This window comes from Terrapene carolina, unplaced genomic scaffold (assembly GCF_002925995.2).
Source record: "Terrapene carolina triunguis isolate 2854851 unplaced genomic scaffold, T_m_triunguis-2.0 Scaffold238, whole genome shotgun sequence".
NCBI classification, from domain to species: domain Eukaryota; kingdom Metazoa; phylum Chordata; order Testudines; family Emydidae; genus Terrapene; species Terrapene triunguis.
Window position 1 is genome coordinate 17310399 of NW_020664589.1, and position 18879 is coordinate 17329277.

General features: G+C 38.0%; 1 protein-coding gene across 2 annotated transcripts in view; it reads right to left on the reverse strand.

Moving 5' to 3' along the window:
• MAPKAP1 (MAPK associated protein 1) overlaps positions 1 to 18879 on the reverse strand; it is a 157207-nt gene that overhangs the window by 77685 nt on the left and 60643 nt on the right. For both annotated transcript variants that reach the window (XM_024214530.2, XM_024214529.2), the window contains exons 5-6: positions 7810 to 7982; positions 1726 to 1902 (exon numbers count right to left, since the gene is read on the reverse strand). In XM_024214530.2, coding sequence (XP_024070298.1) covers positions 1726 to 1902; positions 7810 to 7982 — 350 coding nt within the window. The remainder of the gene's footprint in view (positions 1 to 1725; positions 1903 to 7809; positions 7983 to 18879) is intronic.

Genomic DNA, 18879 nt, shown 5'->3' on the forward strand with positions numbered 1-18879 from the left:
TCTGCTGCAATGCCTACAAGAAATCAGCCAACCACTGAAGATTAGGTCAAACGTACAATTAAAAAACCAACGATACTTATGTGACTCAGAACCATCAAGCAGGGTGCGTGGTTAGACTGTGTATTCATGTGACCTTATTACTGTTACCCTCTTTCTACCTCCCCTGGTTCCTCCCTGTTTGGTACCCTCACTTGTCACGCCTTGCCTTGTATTAGATGGCAAGCTCTGTGAGCCAGGAACCATTCCTTCCTATATGTTTGTACAGTGCCCAACGTGATAAGCACTTGTCCTGAGTGGGATCTCTATGTACTACTGTACTACAAATTACTCTGGATTACTTTGTCCCTCCTCTTGGCCTTTTAGGGGCCACATTTACCTTTCAGAATGCTATTCTTTTATGAAAGTCACTTTGGCATTGGGAAGATGACAAGGAAGCAAGAAAATCCTCTGCTCTCCTCTGTTCTATTCTACTATACAACATGATCAACACTTAGATGTCTCCCTTAGAGGCAGCTGTTGAACCACTACAGCTTCTCAATGATATGGCTAACATACAACTCTGCTGTAGTAATTGGACATACAGTTAACAAACAAGGTTGGACTATGAGCCCAGGGGAGCCCACCTCTCCCACCAAAGCAAAGTACCAGGGAGGGCAAAATGAGCTGTCTCTCAGTGATCATCACAGCTGCATGCAGCCTAATGAAACGAGTCTGGGCAGAATGAGGGACTTTGGCTCCACTGGAGGAGTGAATAGTAGATTAATGCATGGGATTTCTGAGAAAGCTCTTTGGGGTAGGGATCTTCATACCTGTCAGCAAGGCAGAGGGCACACAGTTTGGATTATACTAAAAAGTAATCATAAATACATAATACATCTTATCTGCATTTGGGATAATACATAACTGGAAGCACCTCTATGTTGTGAATATGGGCCAAATGCCAATATTTTACTGAATAAAGCACTTTCAATATTAAGGAAAAATCTTTTATCACTTTCTTTTTGAAGGACTCAAACATCTGCAAACCAATTTTTTGTCTAGTTTATGCATGGCTTAGGATACTAATTGATGCTGTAATGACTGACCTGCATTTTACACCAAACATACAGTAGCTACGATGCACAATGCTGACCAGTGTTACATTATTTCTTTCTGCACTGAGTAAAAATTCCATATATAACAGAGCTGGAAATAATTGTCTCATTTAGGTGCTAGGCCAAAGTTGAAGTGCCTCCAGAAATTTGGTTCTCTTACAACTACTGTACGCATGAGAGTGTATGATTTAATTTGCAATTCAAAACTTATTACATTTTCAGTTATAAAATAAATTATTTTTCACAAAGGAGGGTGTGCACAGACTGAATTGAATATTATAAACTCAAAAATGTGAAAATCCCCCCAAATATAGAGTCCAACACCTTGTCTGTGAATCATACTGACTGGCTTATTTTTCTCTGCAGTTTTAGAACCAGAAAGCTATTGTCTTTTGGATTTTAGCCATTATGAGAAAAGGTAAAACTGAAGGCCTGAACTGCATTTCCTTTTTGCATGACCTGTACAAGATTGTGTATTCTACTTATGAAGACTCTCAAATACACCTGAAACCTGAGTTTTACAAAGTTCAAATGCTTAAGAGCAGAGCAGAGCAGAAAAAAGAAAAAAAGTGTTTGCTAGAGTCTATGCTCAGATGTTAAGATAATTTAGAAAGCTGGTGTCAATACTCACATTCGAACAAAGAGTGACTGTTTAGCTGCCAGCCCTGGAGAAGAGTACTTTTCAACCAATGCCAGAGTGCTGAAGCCAAATTTGTGAATGGGTTCGTTGGAATCCAAGGGTGGAAAGTCTGTGTCAACCTCACCATCGTCCTCAGCAATATGGAGACAGTAGGCATTGACATTGTCACTGAAACAAACAAAGAGCAAGTTTATTTCAGAGGGGAAGCTACATAGCCAGCTAAATTCTATGGTCCAGTGTCAATTGCTGGATGCTGTTTAGAATAAGCCAGCAGACTTCTGTGGTGTAGAAATCAAAACACTTTAAATATCACTAATTTTCACACAGCATCAAGCCTCAAACCCTTTAGTTAGCATAATCATGTGATAAAGCAGTAATAAGAAAACATCCAAATAAGGCAGAACAGCCTCCTATTAACTCATTTGTATACAAAATAATGACAGACCAGCAATTAAAATATTCCTAAATCTGTAGAAGTTATATGACTTGACAAAGCGTCAGTAATATTTCTTCCATTTGTGAAAACATATTTTATGAGGTGACAGTTACATTTTTAGAATATAATCTCAATGAGCAATATCTATGTTCTTCTGTTTTAGATCTAGTAACTGTGGAAAAAAGCTCTTACATATAAAAATATACTCAAAGGGTGCAGTATGGACACACATGTAAACAGTACAACAAAAATATGTCAAGGGAATATCTACATGAAAAGTCAAGGATTTGTGTTCAATGTAAACTATTATTATGGTGGAAAGCAAGCTACACAAAAACACCTTTTAAGTTCTATACAGCCCAATCAATCAAAGTAGTTAACATTATTATGCATTAATGCCTGAAATAAATATACACAAGTTTCTCAGGCACATGCCGGGGGGAGGGCACGAGAGAGCGCTAAACCAGTTTCTTTCCACAGGCTAGAATCACAGAGATCTAGCTCAATATACACAAAACATAATAATGTTGGCTCATTATCACATTGATCATATTAAAATGTAAACTCTAACACTTATATTGTTCAGCTCTAATTTTATTTTATTTTTTTTACTGTACTTCTACTTCTAGAAGCATGAAGTATAGCCTCAGTGTTCACATGGCAGTATGTTTCTAAACTCTTCAGTTTAAATTTGGAGTTTTAATTGCATGATTGATGCTTAAATTAATTAATTGCAAAGTGTATGCTAATTGTTTAATTGGTCGCTTGATCTATATAGATCATTTTTTGAATTAAATGAGTTGATTTACAAAGTTTATTGATTGGATGTGACAATGAATTATTTCGCTGACTACCTGATTTGCAATTTTCTCAATTAATTCACAAACCTTTGGTTGCAACTGTGCTTATTGAGAGCGCTTACTCCAGGTGATCTATATGCATACTGTCATGTCTAAGATATTTATTATATAAAATAGGTAATAATGACACATTAATATTAATGTAAACTGTAAATTTGCTAAATGGATGGCTAACAAGATAGTAATCTAGCAATGTTTGTCACTATAAATTTTGTAAATTCTGTAATGTTGTAAAAGAAATTTTTATGAGCCTCTCAACTGTTATGAAGAACTGATACATCATTGTAGAACTAATTTTAAACTTCTTCAAGAACACAGCAGTAAACTTTAGGAAAACTGATCAAAGGCAGGACTGGCAACAGAATTTAGAAATGTACAGGAATATCAATTTAGACGGAAAAGATGCATTTCAGTCTGTATTTCTATTAACACACTATAGTGTAGTTCTGCACACTCACTGTCCTCCTTTTAATAAAGCTAATAAAAAATCAGCCCATCCCTCATTCCATGACACATTCCAGTGTGAATGCCCACCTGGCACTCATCTTTGTACTATACTGTTCTGAGCCATTCCTGTCTCTGCCCTTAGACTGCTAGCCCTTCTGAGGCAGGAACTATTTGTTTGGCACAACTCCCCTAATGTACAAACGTTTATGGCTCTGTATAAATAACATTAAAATGTCTGTTTTGTACTTGCCACATGTACATAATTCCCATTAAAGCTAGGGGGAGATACAGGCATGCATCAGAACACCACATTCAGTATGGTCTGAGAGAGATCCCAAAGTGCCAATAACATAATTATCAACACTGAAATGCTGTCCTCAATCCATACGTGTCCTCCTCGACTGCAAGTACACGACGTCTGTCACGTGCCATAAACTGACCATGCTTCAGATGTCCCCAAATAGCAAACAAAAATTTTTGCGGAATAATATAGGTTTAGACACAACTCTGAAATCTTCTTATTTTTATAAGCTAAGTCAGAATTTCATTAGTTGTACACATTTGCGTTTGTTTTAAAAAAAGGAAATCTCTTATTGTCAATGAAAAAGGATAAGCAAAATATAAATGACAAATTATAGAGCTGGAGATTACTTTGGAGCAAATACTTTACCGTATACATATTAAGTTGCAGAAAAAGTTAGTCTACTGTACCACGTGTATATCCACTTGCTAGTGCATCAGAGCTAATACACTGTGTTCCTGATGAGCTGGTATTAACACAAGATATTAGCATAAAATAGATTAGGTTCTAACAATTGCTAGTGAAGCTGTATATTATATTTAGTAAGTACACTATTGTGTGTAACCTATGGAAAAAACAAGTCTAGTTGGTGCAAATTTTACACATTTTTAATCCAGCATGTAAATTCATGTACACTGGGATAAGATTAAACCCCAAATTTCAGCTAAATGTATCTGAAAATGTTGAAGGTCCTGAAAATCTGAATTTATTGTAGATAGAATGAAGAATTTAACTGCAGTGAGTACCAAATTATAGGTTTTTAACAATCTAAAATAAATAAATCTGTGGTTCTGAAATTTTTTGTACCCGTTTTTATTTCCACATACTTTTTGAAGGCAGAATCAGCAGAGCACATCCATCAATGGTTAGCAACGGAACGGTCCAGTGGGTTATGATTCTGAAGTTCATATATAAGAGGCCAGGGACAGGGTTGCTAACACTGTCAAGGCTCTCTCGTATCAACAGACACTGAACAGAGACAAAACTACCAAATGGCAGGCCAAACTGGATATAGCACATCCTCAAATCTGTCAACTATAGCTCACTTATTGTGGATTATTAGGTCAACATTTTAGGATAAAGAAATTGACAGCAAGATATTCCTCTCCTGAAAGTGGGGGCTGCACTTTCACAATGAATAGCTCCTCATTGTTCTACTCTAGTCTGATTAGCAGGTATGCCTATTTTCTGTATTTTTATACCAGATTACAAGTTGGTATAACCCGCACAACTTTTAATGCTTTCTTCAAATTGATCCTCACTCTCGTCCCTTTGTCTGTAAAATGACTAGCTCCAGAGCAAACAAAATGAAAGGGAGAATATCCATGCTGAAAAATACGGTTTCATTGTTTCCTCACTGGTCTGTCTGTAAACACTGGCTGCCTCTTGTTTTAGATTATAAACTCGTAGGGGCAAAAACCGTCTTTTTGTTCTGTGTGCCTGGCACAGTGGGGTCTTGGTCCATGACTAGAGCTCATAAGTGCTACGATAATATAAGTGATAATAAAATAAATAATAATATCTACAAAACCTTACTTCTATGCATTCCCTTATTTAGAGATGAACTCTGTAAAGTAACAGAGTTAAATTGACCCTTGCCGATGGACAGGCATTGAGCTGCTCTGACAAAATGAATCAAAGAAACATGAGAACAAAGAAAAATACTTATAAATCATATTGAAATTTTGAGACTTTGCCCTTTCCCTGAACCCCCAAGTCCAGGTTCTTATCTGCTACAATGTCCCCCAGCTTTCCCACTAACTCCTCTCCCTGTAGTGGGATCTGGGGGCATTTGACAGCATTCCTGGCCAAGCTCATTCCTAGTCAGCGATCACACCCCCAAGAAAGACACTGACATTCACCTCCTCCCATTGGTCCAACAGAGTTAAAGTCTGTTGACTTCCAGGACACAAGCCTTTTTCTGAGGACACTGGTATTTTATTTTATGGGATATTTTTTACTTGTTGACCTTGGTCAATATGATGTGTAACGTGTTCTTAAAAAGTACACGTGCCGAGACTTTGATACTGGTTGCATCTCACACATTTAAAATATAGTAATAATACACAACAATCACATTCCTGATCAACAAATATTTTAACAAACAGAAAATGGCGATTAACACTGGCAAGTGAAATGGCAGTGTCTGCCATTATTTCTACATTTCTTCACCAGTGTCAGAACACTGAAATGTTTAATACATCAAAGACCTGACTATCACATCTGTTCATTCAAAAGGGCTGGGAGGAACAACAGAGCCAAATCAACAACCTCCATGAAACTCAATCTGAGAGAAGGTCCACCTCCCGATGCTGCTCTAGCTCTACAATAAAGACAACAGCTAATAATCAGGGATCCAAAATAAAAGCATCTGAATGTAAATCCGAATAACCCCTCTCTCTCCTCCCCTCACCCACCCTCATGTCCTGCCAATTGTGCTAGAATTGGAGGAAAGCCCAAAGAGTTCTCAACCTACCTCTGAACAAATACAGAGGACTCATGAATACAAACCCATTCCTGAAAAATGGTAGCAAGGGCAACATTTCCAAGGAAAATGCCACGACCAAGGAACAGACTTGGAAGTTTGACTCACTAACAAATAAAAACATCTACTATACTCTGTTAGATTACTTTTGTACCAGAGGTGGTTCTGATATGTTATCATTCCATCCTTTGTTATGCAGCAAATATTGGGCAAATATTTTTCCAGACTTTACCGTATCATTTTAAAATGAAAGATGTCCAGATTAAAAGATATGAAGTACCTATTTCACAGAACTTGTATGACCTACCATTAAAACATTACTTTTACCCAAAAAAAAGAAAAAAAAAAGAAATATTCTAAGACCGCACACAATCTATTTTTCAGCCTAACAAATTTAGGGGCAGCCTCCCCTTCCCTTCATGCCTCCCACCCCAAGCAAAGGGATATGCAAGGATTATAGCAAATACTGAAAAATCCATTGATAGAGTGAAGCTGTAAAGAATTTCTAAGGACAACAGTATCTGTTGATCTCTTATTGCACAGGTGACTCAGGCCAAGTTCTAGTAGGAAGTATAAGGGCCTAGTGCACGATATAGTGGTTTCTCAATTAAAGAATAAAGCATTATTCACAGTTTCAAATAAAACTGAATTTTTATGACTACTTTTGCATTTTTGCCAATATATTCATCTTCATTTTAGTGGTGTCTTTATACACTTACACAGAAGGATGGGGGCAAGGAGGGTACCTTAGATCTTAACTGCATTTAACCCCATAGTTGTCAATTCTTTATAAACACTGAAAAAATGATATATTCACATACACATTGGTATAGTTTGTCTATTCAATACTAAGGACTACATTAAAAGAACATTACATTTGTAAAGTGACACATTAAAAAGTTCAGATTACATGCACAAACTTAACTCTGATCTCTTGTGCATACGGATGCAGCATGATTTAGTAATCATTTATATGGTAGTATACTAGATCTCAAACAGAAGACTAAAATAGCATTCCAAGACACTCAGCACCCCATTTTAGTTATGCCATCCTGTTACTACTCTATAGGCACAGTCAGGCAGGGAGAAGGGAAAGATATTCAGATATTGACAAGCTCTTGCCACCACTGTCAAAATCAGAAGGTTTACAGATCATTTCTAGATTTTATTTGATGCACCTCTGTTTGCTCCTTGGTCATTCAGAAGTGGTTCAAAAACTAAGTCAGACATAAAAATGAAACACCTATCAATGATGCCAACAGCGGTGCGATTTATCTTAATATTACATAGAGTGTTTTAAAATGATGATTCATTTGCACATCCCTGGATTCATATGTTTATCATTATCCAGTACCCAGCAGTTTAATTGAAAGAGAAATAGATATAGATGTGTGTGTATTGCTCACAAAGAAATATTGATAACTGTGTAGGTGGTTCCTGTAAGACTTATTTATAAAAATATTGACATGGAAATCCATTTCATTATGCAAAAACGGTTGTAGAGGAGAAAACCAGAGATCAAGTAGTAGTAAAGAAAGAACAGTACTTTAGTTTGGGTTCCCGTCCTTCACTCGTGTATTGCCAGCATATTAGTCCAATCAGGTCATGCACCTTGGCATTTGCTATCGTCACAACTGTCATTGGCAGCAGTTTGTCTTGGCTTGTGTGCAATGGGAGGTAGACATCAATTTTTTTGGTTGCAGTTGTACCAACATGACCCTGTTGAAAAAACATTTTATTAAAATACATAAGTGACACAGTAAAACAGAGACAAAACAAAAGCTTGTGTAGGTTAGATTCTTGTGTACGCAAATTGGTTGAAACCGTATTAAAGAACAGGATTATTAGACACATAGATGAACACAATATGTTGAAGAAGAGTTAGCATGGCTTTTGTAAAGGGAAATCATGCCTCACCAATCTATCAGAATTCTTTGGGAGGGTCCACAGACATGTGGACAAGGGTGGTCCAGGGAATATAGTGTGCTTGGACTTTCAGAAAGCCTTTGACAAGGTCCCTCACTAAAGGCTCTTAAGCTAAGTAGGCAGCCATGGGATAAGAGGGAAGGTTTCTGATGGATCAGTAACTGGTTAAAAGATAAGAAAAAAAGTGTAGGAATAAATGGTCAATTTTCACAGTGGAGGGGGTCCCCAAGGATCTGTTCTGGGACCAGTGCTATTCAACATATTGATAATGCTCTGTAAAAAGGGGTACACAGTGAGGTGGCAAAGTTTGCAGACAATACAACTACAAAGCTGACTGGGAAGAGTTACAAAGGGGTCTCACAAAACTGGGTGACTGGGCAACAAAATGGCAGATGAAATTCAATGTTGATAAATGCAAAGTAATGCACCTTGGAAAACAATCTCCACTATACATACAAAATAATGGGGTCTAAATGATCCCTCAAGAAAAAGATCTTGGAGTCATTGTGGACCGTTTTCTGAAAATATCTGCTCAATGTGCAGTGGCAATCAAAAAAGCGAACAGAATGTTAGGAACCATTAGAAAAGGGTCAAGCATCAGGGGGTAGCCGTGTTAGTCTGTATCTACAAAAACAACAAGGAGTCTGGTGGCACCTGTGAAGTGAGGTTTTTACTCACGAAAGCTTATGCCCCATTAGAAAAGGGATAGATAATAAGACAGAAAATATCATAATGCCACTCTATAAATTGATAGTATATCCACACCTTGAATACTGCGGGCAGTTCTGGTTGCCCATCTCAAAAAAGATATATTAGACTTGGAAAAAGTAGAGAGAAGGGCAACAAAAGTGATTAGGGGTATGGGACAGCTTCCATAGGAGGAGACATGAACAAGTCTATCATATCTCCCCTTAGTCATCTCTTTTTTAAGATGAACATTCCAGAGGTTGGATTGGGGGGGGGGGGGGGAGAGTGAATAAGGAAGTGTTATTTACCCCTTACATGACAAGAACCAGGGGGTCACTCAATGAAATTAATATGGAGCAGGTTTAAATCAAACATAAGGAAGTATTTCTTCACACAATGCACAGTCAACCTGTGCCACGCATTGTCATGGGATGTTGTGAAGGCCAAAAGTATCACTGGGTTCAAAGAAGAATTAGATCAGTTCGTGGAGGATAGGCCCATCAATGGCTATTAGACAAGATGGTCAGAGTTGCAACCCCATGCTCTGGGTGTTCCTAAAACTCCAACTGCCAGCAGCTGCGACAGGATGACAGAGGTTGGATCACTCGATAAACTGCCCTGTTCTGTACATTCCCTGTGAAGAATCTGGCACTGGCCACTGTCAGAAGACAGGCTACTGGGCTAGATGGGCCAATGGTCTGATCTAAGTATGGGCTCTTATGTCCATTACAGTAGCTAGAACTAAAATGTACTACTGTAACTTTCTATGTGGAATTACTATGCGAGTTTAAATAATTTCAGTTCTTTTATGCTGTTTAATGAAATCAATTAATATCTTTATATAAACAAATGTGAAAGATTAGTTTCACAAGGGCAGTGATCTCATGTGACTTCCTATGAGAACTGAAAACCGTTTATGGAAACATTCAACATTTCCACCACAAGATCTTCAATCAAGAACGACTATGAACCCTACCTATGTCCCAAAGCAACTTCCCACCACAGTCTTCAACTTTAGCATTATCCTTGACTCTAAACTTCTGCTTCTGTCCTCCGCTTCTACCCCTGCAAATTCACCTATCACAACTGACTGTTGCAATAATGCGTATGGCACTGCCTTAATCCCCTCTTACCTCAATTGCAGCATCTCCCTTCTCAATGGCATCCCATGTGCCCTGACTCTGGCATATGCAGGATGTTGCTGCCTGTTATCTCAAGGGTACAAAGAAGCCCAACCACACATGGTCCTCAAATAATTTCACTGGCTCCCAATCATTTCAGGATACAGTTCAAAACTGCACTTTGGTTTTAAATGCTCCATGGTCTTCCTCCAGCTTACCTCAGAGATGGCCTGTCTCATTTCCTCTCCTCCTCACCCCCACCCTCTTTGACTATACATGGACACTCTTGGTACTCTCAGAAGGGAGTCCAAGGGTCACCACTCTGGTGCACAAAGATCTAAAGGGTCAACAGGCAGGGGGGTCTCTCCTCCAGGATATATAAAAAGGGGGAGGAAGTGGAAACTGGCGTCCACATCAAAACAGAAAGAAGGAAGGGGAGTCGGGCATCATGACTAGGAGGAGTCAGGCAGGCCATGCCAGCAGATACTTACAGAACTCAAATTAACTACACATAACATGCATGAATCTTATAGATGCAAACATTTCAGAAACATCGCCCCATAGCAAGAAGATTACACTGAGTGGTAACAGACGCTACACATTTTTCCAACCACGAGAAACCTATATGATGGCTGTACCTAAGTCAGATGGACAACATAACCACCTCTTCACTTCACCAGGAAACAGGATTGTAAAACAGACATGGAGGTTAAGTGTTGGTTAAGAATAAATAAAAGATGATTTCTATATGTCAAGGCAAGTCCAAAACCAATATATAACTGAGCCCACTTCTAACCATTTAAAACTATTTGGAGACAACCAAAAAGGATTAACTGGTATCATTGCATTTTATTGTATTAAAAAAAAAATCTATTTGGCACCAGGGAGATTAAGACTTAATTAAAACATAAAGAATATAGCAACGAAGATCAATAAAGTTTATGTTAGAAGAAAAATGTTTAATCTATAGCTGATAGGACTCTATTTTTAAGCTAATAATCTTTTAAGTGGGAAAAAGATTTCACAATTCCCTCCCACAAATTAACTGACATGAGGATAATATCCTTGCTTTATACCAAGAAGAGAAACCACCATTAGAATTAATCATTAGGAATTCTGGCTTTAAGTAATGGAATTAGAGGATTCAATATTGGACACCTAGGCTGGGAGTATAAAACATATTCTTGTTATAAAATAATTGGGCATGTCAATATAATTTTAAGTTATAGAACTAAGACAGTAACTTAAAAATAAAAAGTACTTTTACATTCATGGTAGATTAGCGTGGAAGTATTGTAAAAACTGCCCAAACACAATGAAGTTGAATACTTTTTTTTTTAGTTATAAGTATAGCTATCTTCTTCCCCCACGTACTCAAGGTACAGAAGAAACTCGACACATCTGTTTAAAAGAAAGAACATGGCTAGATTCAAAAGAATTTAATAAAATATGAACAGGACCATAAGTTTGTCTGGATAACCATTGGCCCTCTGCTAGACTCACTGGTAAGGGCTGCCAATGTGGAGGAAACAGACACATTCAAGTAAAGGTTTTTAATTAAGTGTAAATTTTTATATTATTTTCACTCCAAGAGAAAAACAACTAGTGAAGGTATTAAAAGCATTTAGTGGTAGGTCCAGTGTTCCCATGTCCCCTCACAGACCTCTGTACCAGACATTTTACTCTCCAAGACACAAACTGCCATGTCTTAAGCCCAGCCCCCAACAGAACAATACTTTCAACCTCTCCACACTACTGTACCCCTTTCAGAAATCGGATGTGTCTTGCGTACCCCCAAGTTTCACCTCACTTAAAAACTACTTGCTTACAAAATCAGACATAAAAATACAAAAATGTCACAGTACACTATTACTGAAAATTTGCTTACTTTCTCACTTTTACCATATAATTAAAAAATAAATAGACTGGAATATAAATATTGTACTTACATTTCAGTGTGTAGTACATAGAGCAGTATAAACAGTCATTGTCTGTATGAAATGTTAGTTTTTCCTGACTTCGCTAGTGCTTTTTATGTAGCCAGTTGTAAAACTAGGCAAATATCTAGGTGAGTGGATGGTACCCCCTGGAAGACCTCTGCATACTCTGAGGGTATGTCTACACTACAGGATTAATTCGAATTTGGGAAACAGGTTGTATAAATTCGATTGTGCGCGGCCACACTAAGCACCTTAATTCGGTTTTAAACCACATTAATTCGGTGGTGTGCGGCCACACTACCCCATTAACTTAAACACAGTAATTCGGTGGTGTGAGTCCACACTAACCCTAATTCGAATTAACAAAATCGATTTAGGCTCTACTCCGTTCGTCGAGGTGGAGTACAGAAATCGATTTAAAGGGCCCTTTAATTCGAATTAACTGGCTCTGTAGTGTGGACGGGTGAAGGGTTAATTCGGATTAAGGCAGCTAAATCCGAATTAAAGTCCTAGTGTAGACCAGGCCTGAGTTGAGAAGAGAGGGCTACTCACTTTGTGCAGTAATTTAAGTTCTTTGAGATGTCTCCCCCCAGGGGTGCTCTACTGTAGTTGTGGCAGCGCCTTCGCGTCTGGAGTCAGAGATCTTCAATAGCAGTGCCCGTTGGACTGCACATGCGCACCTCCCCTTCCCCGCGCTGTGCACGGGTGGTATAAATAGCGCTATGCAGTCTGACCCCCCTCAGTTCCTTCTCTGCTGCTGAGCCCAAACGTTACGCTCCGAAGCAGAGGGGTGGAGGGCAGGTAGTGGTACTTCAATTAAAAGGCAAAAAGGGAGACACTATTTCCTTAGCCACTACTACATTATCTCTGCTCTTAATCCAATCAACAGACATTTTAACAGGCCCATATGGGCCTGATCATCCACCTTATATTGAACTAGCCAGGATGTAAAATACCTGCATTGCTAGGTCTACTGCAATTTAAAAGAGTAAGACCATTGTGGAGTGAAATCCTCGCCTCACTTAAGCCAATGAAGTTTTCCCTTTTGATTTCACTGGCCCCAGGTTTCATCTGTGCTCTGTTTATTGTGTTCTATTATTATTATAACACTGTCAAACGTCCTGTACAATACATTTCAAATTATGCCGTCTCTCATGCTTGTGTTAGACCTTTCTCCTTCTTGCTGCCACTGCATTCTCTTCCTCCCCATCACACATTCTGGGTAACGTTTCTTGCATTGCCCCTCAGGATCTTTTCATCTGTTCCTTCTCTCTCCTCCTTCCCTCGTCATCTCTCTATGGATTGTGTTCTTTATCAGTCCCAACATATCTTCTCTCCCCACGCCAAATCTCTCTAATTATACTTCATTATAGATTTTGTCCAGCACCATCCACTACAGACATCCATGAACCCTTTATCACAAACACTTACCAGGCACAGGACATGGGGCTTAAAAGAGTGGCGTCTCATATACACTACAGTTCCCAATTCTGTTAATGCTGGTGGAGCTGAACCGCTATTTGCGATGGTGGAAAATGTCTGGAAAATGTCCCATGTTTATTACGGGCCTTACGAGAGGGAGTACGCAAGGTTCACATTTGGTAGGTTATCTTTACAACTACAAGGGCTAGAAATGGGATGTTTTTAAATGAAAACATTTAAAGAGGATGGGATAGCTCATGATGTCAGGGCATACCCCAATCACTAACTCAAGGGCATAAGGATTCTTGCACCTCCCTCTGGGGCATCAGGTATTAGCCAATGTCAGAAAAGGATACTGGACTAGATGAACTAAGCCTGAACATGCATAATTCCAGTGCACCTCGATCCTGCAGAAGCATGGGGCACGTGCCTGGGAATGCTTCTACGTGGGTGAATAGAGTCATGTGCTTAGACCGATCCTGCAAAATACTACTCATGCAAGCAGCCCTATTAGTCTCAATTACTTGCCTGTGCAAAGCGTAGGAGGACAGGACCACGTGATGGGGTTGAACGGAGACAGGTACTTTTTGGACTGCAATTCTTAGTCCCAGTGCCCAGGAGTCAAAGATCTAGCCACACTGGATTTAGCTATAGCAATCACAAGTTATCACTGTCTTGCTGAGGTTTATATAAGCTCACTTGTTCAGGAGGAATCGTTTAGACCCAGATTACAGTCAATACTGTGAGCGTGGATTTTGCTCCCAACTAGAGAAGTGGATTATAGCTATAAAGGCTCAGGTGACCCAAGAAATAAAGCATGATTACCCATATTCAAAAAAGCTGCATCAAACGTATTAATAGATTTTGTATAAAATTCAATGGAAAATCCATTGAGGGCCAGGGGCCTTACCATTTGGAGTTTCCTTAATAGCCTTCAATAAATCTGGTAGGCACAAAGGGGCTGTTAAATTAACATTTTCCTGATCTGTCACCTGTGGCATAGTTAATTTGTCAAAAAATTCTTTTAGCTTGTCACTGGACACTGCATATCCTGACAAATGAAGTCTGGAATAAAATTGACAAAATATCTCGTTAATTTTCTAGGAATCACACATCCTGGTTCCATTAAGCTTTTATTGTTAGAGATATTAGGTCTCACCCACCCTTTAAGTAGGTGAGTCACTACCTAAACTGGATGTAGTCAAACACATTTGTTTATTAAATAAAAGAGATGAATATTGCTTTCTGCTACCCACAGTTTTCATGCACTAGATCAGACTTGGGCTCTCCAACACGTTCACCATGGACAACGCCGACTGTGATGATTTATCAGAGTCAGCAGGATCCTGTGGCTGAAGTGTAGGGTTGAGAGTCAAGTATTCTGGTTCTATTCTCTGCCCTGCCACTGACTTGCTGTGTGATCCTGAGCATGTCACCTAGCATCTGTGTCTCAGCTTCCCCATCTAAAAAACAGGGTTACTTATTTAACTCCTTTAACAATGGAAAACATTGAGAGTCCCTCTCTGACTAGGCATCTTGCAGCTCTCCTTCTCTGCTGCTATCTAGGAATTGCACTTCCATAGTTTGAGTGTTGCATTGCTGAACAATGCAGCTTACTGAGTTAGTGAAATTTTCTTCTTTGTTTTATAAGACTTTTTAATTAAACAGGCCACTGGCTACTAATTTACTTATGTTGGGGATTAAAAATGAAAGTAGTAGCTATTCAGTTTAGGAAAGCTGCTCCCAATTAATACACAAGGAACTTCCACCTCAAACAGTGATTTGGTACACAGAGCTGCTCTGCTCACATGGATCCACATACTAACCATGGCCTGAAATAAACACAAGCACACTATGGTAGGGGCCAAATAAGGATCATTTTCTCAGTAATCTGTGGATACATAGTAAGGGCGTTCCATAGTTGATTGGGTTTACTGTAAGAGTGTAAGCAGCGTATTACTACATATACATGCTTTTGCAATAGCTAGACACAGTGGAAAGAGTTAAGGACAGAACAAGAAACCCCACTATGAATTTCTGTAGCTTATGTTGAATTTGACCATAATGTTATGAGCTTGGGTGTTTAATTATACAATCTATGGGTACTACAATGATGACACCATCAAAGAAACAGTTTATACTGAATAAATTCCATCAGCCTCATGCAGTTTTAGGGACCTCTACATCAGTGGTCTCCAAAGTGGAGTGCGCAAGAGGATCTTTGGGGATGCACGGCAGGAGGAGCGCCTTTTTTTTTTTTTTTTTTCTTTGTTAGTTTGGGGGGGGGTCCGTTTGTTTTTTTTTTTTGGTAGAGCCGGGGCGGCAGGGGGTGCGTGCTCAAAATTTTTTTACTGATGGGGTGCACGATCAAAAAAGTTTGGAGACCACTGCTCTACATTATTAAATCATTTTATATAACACCAGTATACTTTAAATATAAAAATAAGATTTTAAAACCATAAAGAATTACATATTATAAACTTGTAATACAAGGAGCCATTTTAAGATATAATACCAACTTTTTAATGAAAGTCCACTAAAGAACGTACACCTTTCTCTATTAGATGATGTCTCTTGAAACAGTTACAGTACAGCCATTAATACTCTCCTAAAATATATAGGAAATTTGGTATAATCTTGAGTCTACTGCAAGGACAACTTAATCCTAAAAACAGCTCATAAGTATTTGGATAATGAAAAGCTGTAGAAATATTCAAAGAGAAAATAGTGTGTGTTTTACCAGTCTCATTTTGGGGTTGTCTTTTACTACGTTTCATGGTGGAAAATTAAAATAGAGTCCATAAACATTTCCTAGAGAAAAATATGATCAGTTTTTTAAACAATAATAATTTACTGCATCTTCCTACACAACAGAGTTCTGTGACTAAATATTATATCACTTTAACATTAGATGTTCTAATGATATAATATACAGATTTTACTGAACCATTACTTAGTGAGTCATAAAAACCTCTTAAAATTAATCTTTCATGCACATCCAGCTTACTCAAAGTTAGCATTTAATTAGATGGCCTTGGCACAAATGAGCTTACTACTTTATTTGCTCAATCAGTATAAATTCAAATAATTGATTCACCACCTAGCAAACAATGTAAAACATTAGACAAAATAGGAACAAATAGAGATCTTTTTCCAAATGCAAATTTTTTTCTGACTCTTAAACTGTGTAAAAGAAATGTTTTTGTTTTAAGTGACAGGATTATTTCATATCGTACCATATATAAAGCTTGTATCCGGATATGTAACTCATTCCAATAGGTATTTATACAACATACAGAAAAAGTTACAAATATATGCACTGAAGAACAGTGCAGAATTTAAGCACCCAACTAATATATTTTTAAACATAAACAGCAGGACCAACAGATTAGAGGATCCAAGCTCAAATGTTTTAATCAACAAATACCTTATTTCTCTAAAAGCACAATCCCTTTGTAGGTAAAAGCCACCATTTTCTACACTATGGATTTCTGAAAAATATTTTTTTTAATAAAAACAGAAGTAATGAAATAGGATTAAAAATGTAGCAGAAATAATTTGTTTTTAAAAAGGTAAAATAGCTATTTGGGGGGGGGGAGGGTGTCAAAAATAAGGATATGAACTATTAACCCAATAAAATGTTTAAATGCTCTAAAATGTTTTTGTATACACACCTGGCAGAACATACGATAGCATCAAGATATTACTGGCATTTGGTTGAGATGGAAATCAGTGGCCAGCACGATAGAAACGAGGGCTTCATCCTAAGTACATGAGCATTCTTAGAAGAGACCAAGACAAACCAGAAATATGAAGTGCGTCTGGGGCTTGTGAATTCTGGTGCAGTGAGTAATTTGCAGTATATTAAACCAAGGTCCACTACAGTATGTTGGTTAGTAATTTGACTAGCCAGTTCTTTTTATTTTATTTACATATTATCTAAATAAGTCTTGTGAAAATGTCTGCTCAGAATGTCTCTAGGTTCCAGTGTTCACGTGAACACACAGAATAACTGCATTTCCCTAAGATCTTGTGTTCTGCATGTACCACACATGGAAACATGGGAATGGCGCTTTTTTCAACAGGTGGTAATCCCACTATAAGTGCATTTTATCACTAAGTGACAAGTGACTAGTTTATTAATTACTACGATGATGATGATTTTTTTTTTTTTTTTTAATAGTCAGCTACCTGAAATAGCTGTAAATTCCAAGGAAGTTAAACAGAGTGACTGGACTCTGGTCTGACAGTTCAAAGAACTGAGTATTAAAATGAACCCTCAATAGTTGCTCCTCTGCCTGACAAACAGACCATCATTTATCTCACTGCAATGTATACAGAAGGTCTGTAAAATTGCACTAACGTTCTCATTTAATTTATCTCATTCACGCTGTCACTGTTCATAAAAATTTAACCCAGTAATTTCCTGCTATACAAAGCATAACAAAGTCTGAATACTTAAATAAAAGGTAAATAACATTTTTTTTATTCTAAATTGTTGACTTCATTTAGCATCTCTGCCTTGTACAGCACCACACTATTTTTCAATTAAAGGTCCAGCTGTTTCAAAGGCTCCAGTAGGCAACGACAGTTATAAGAAATGCTTTATCTGCATTGCAATGATCACTATCACATCAGCTCCAGGCTGCATTAACATACTCATGTTTTATTCTAGCCCCCCTCCAAATGTACCAGTTAATTATACAACATGGAGCTGAAAAAAACAACATCCAGAGCTGGACCATTTCCTTACAAGCTTCCACCTGAACTGTTTTTCATATAGAATGTCAGGGAAACAAAGGTACGTTACATGTATAATTATATAATCAAACATTCCAAATTGCTCTCCCCTGCTTGGTGTTCACTCCTCTAGTTTAATAAACCTGGTTAAGCTAAAAGCAAGGTATAATCTATAATTCATATAACAGAGGCATATTCCAATCCTATTAACGTGTATTTACTTACACAATTTACCTTAAATTAAAACATGTTTACTTAAAAAGTGTTATAAATAGGATTTCCTGCTATACTTCTCTTCTGTCAAATCCCTTTGGAAGAAGGGAAAAACCAATCCCCTGTTAGAGCGCAGGAGGTCTCATTTGCTTTAATACTAATATCAGTTTTTAGGCAAGTCCAGTCCATCTTGTCTCCTGCCATCCCCAAATGGAGTTTCACCAGGAGTGAAATACACTTGCATGCAGCAGGCCTGCACAAGCCCTACACACCACTGAAGTCACTCAAACACTTGTGCAGGCCTTCCACAAAGGGCTGAATTTCAGTTTAGCTGGGATGGTATTCAACTACCTAGGGATATTATGCCCTGACCTATTCAGTTACAACAGTGCTGCTGGAAAATGGAATGCATATTCCGATTTATCAAAATATGATGGTTATAGCCACAACAAAAATGCATTAGTTGAATGACGCTAATCTCACTGTTTACATATGCCAGGAAAGGAATGGTGTACTGTGGAAGAATTATTTGCATTTTACTTGGCAATAAACATTATGATTTAATAC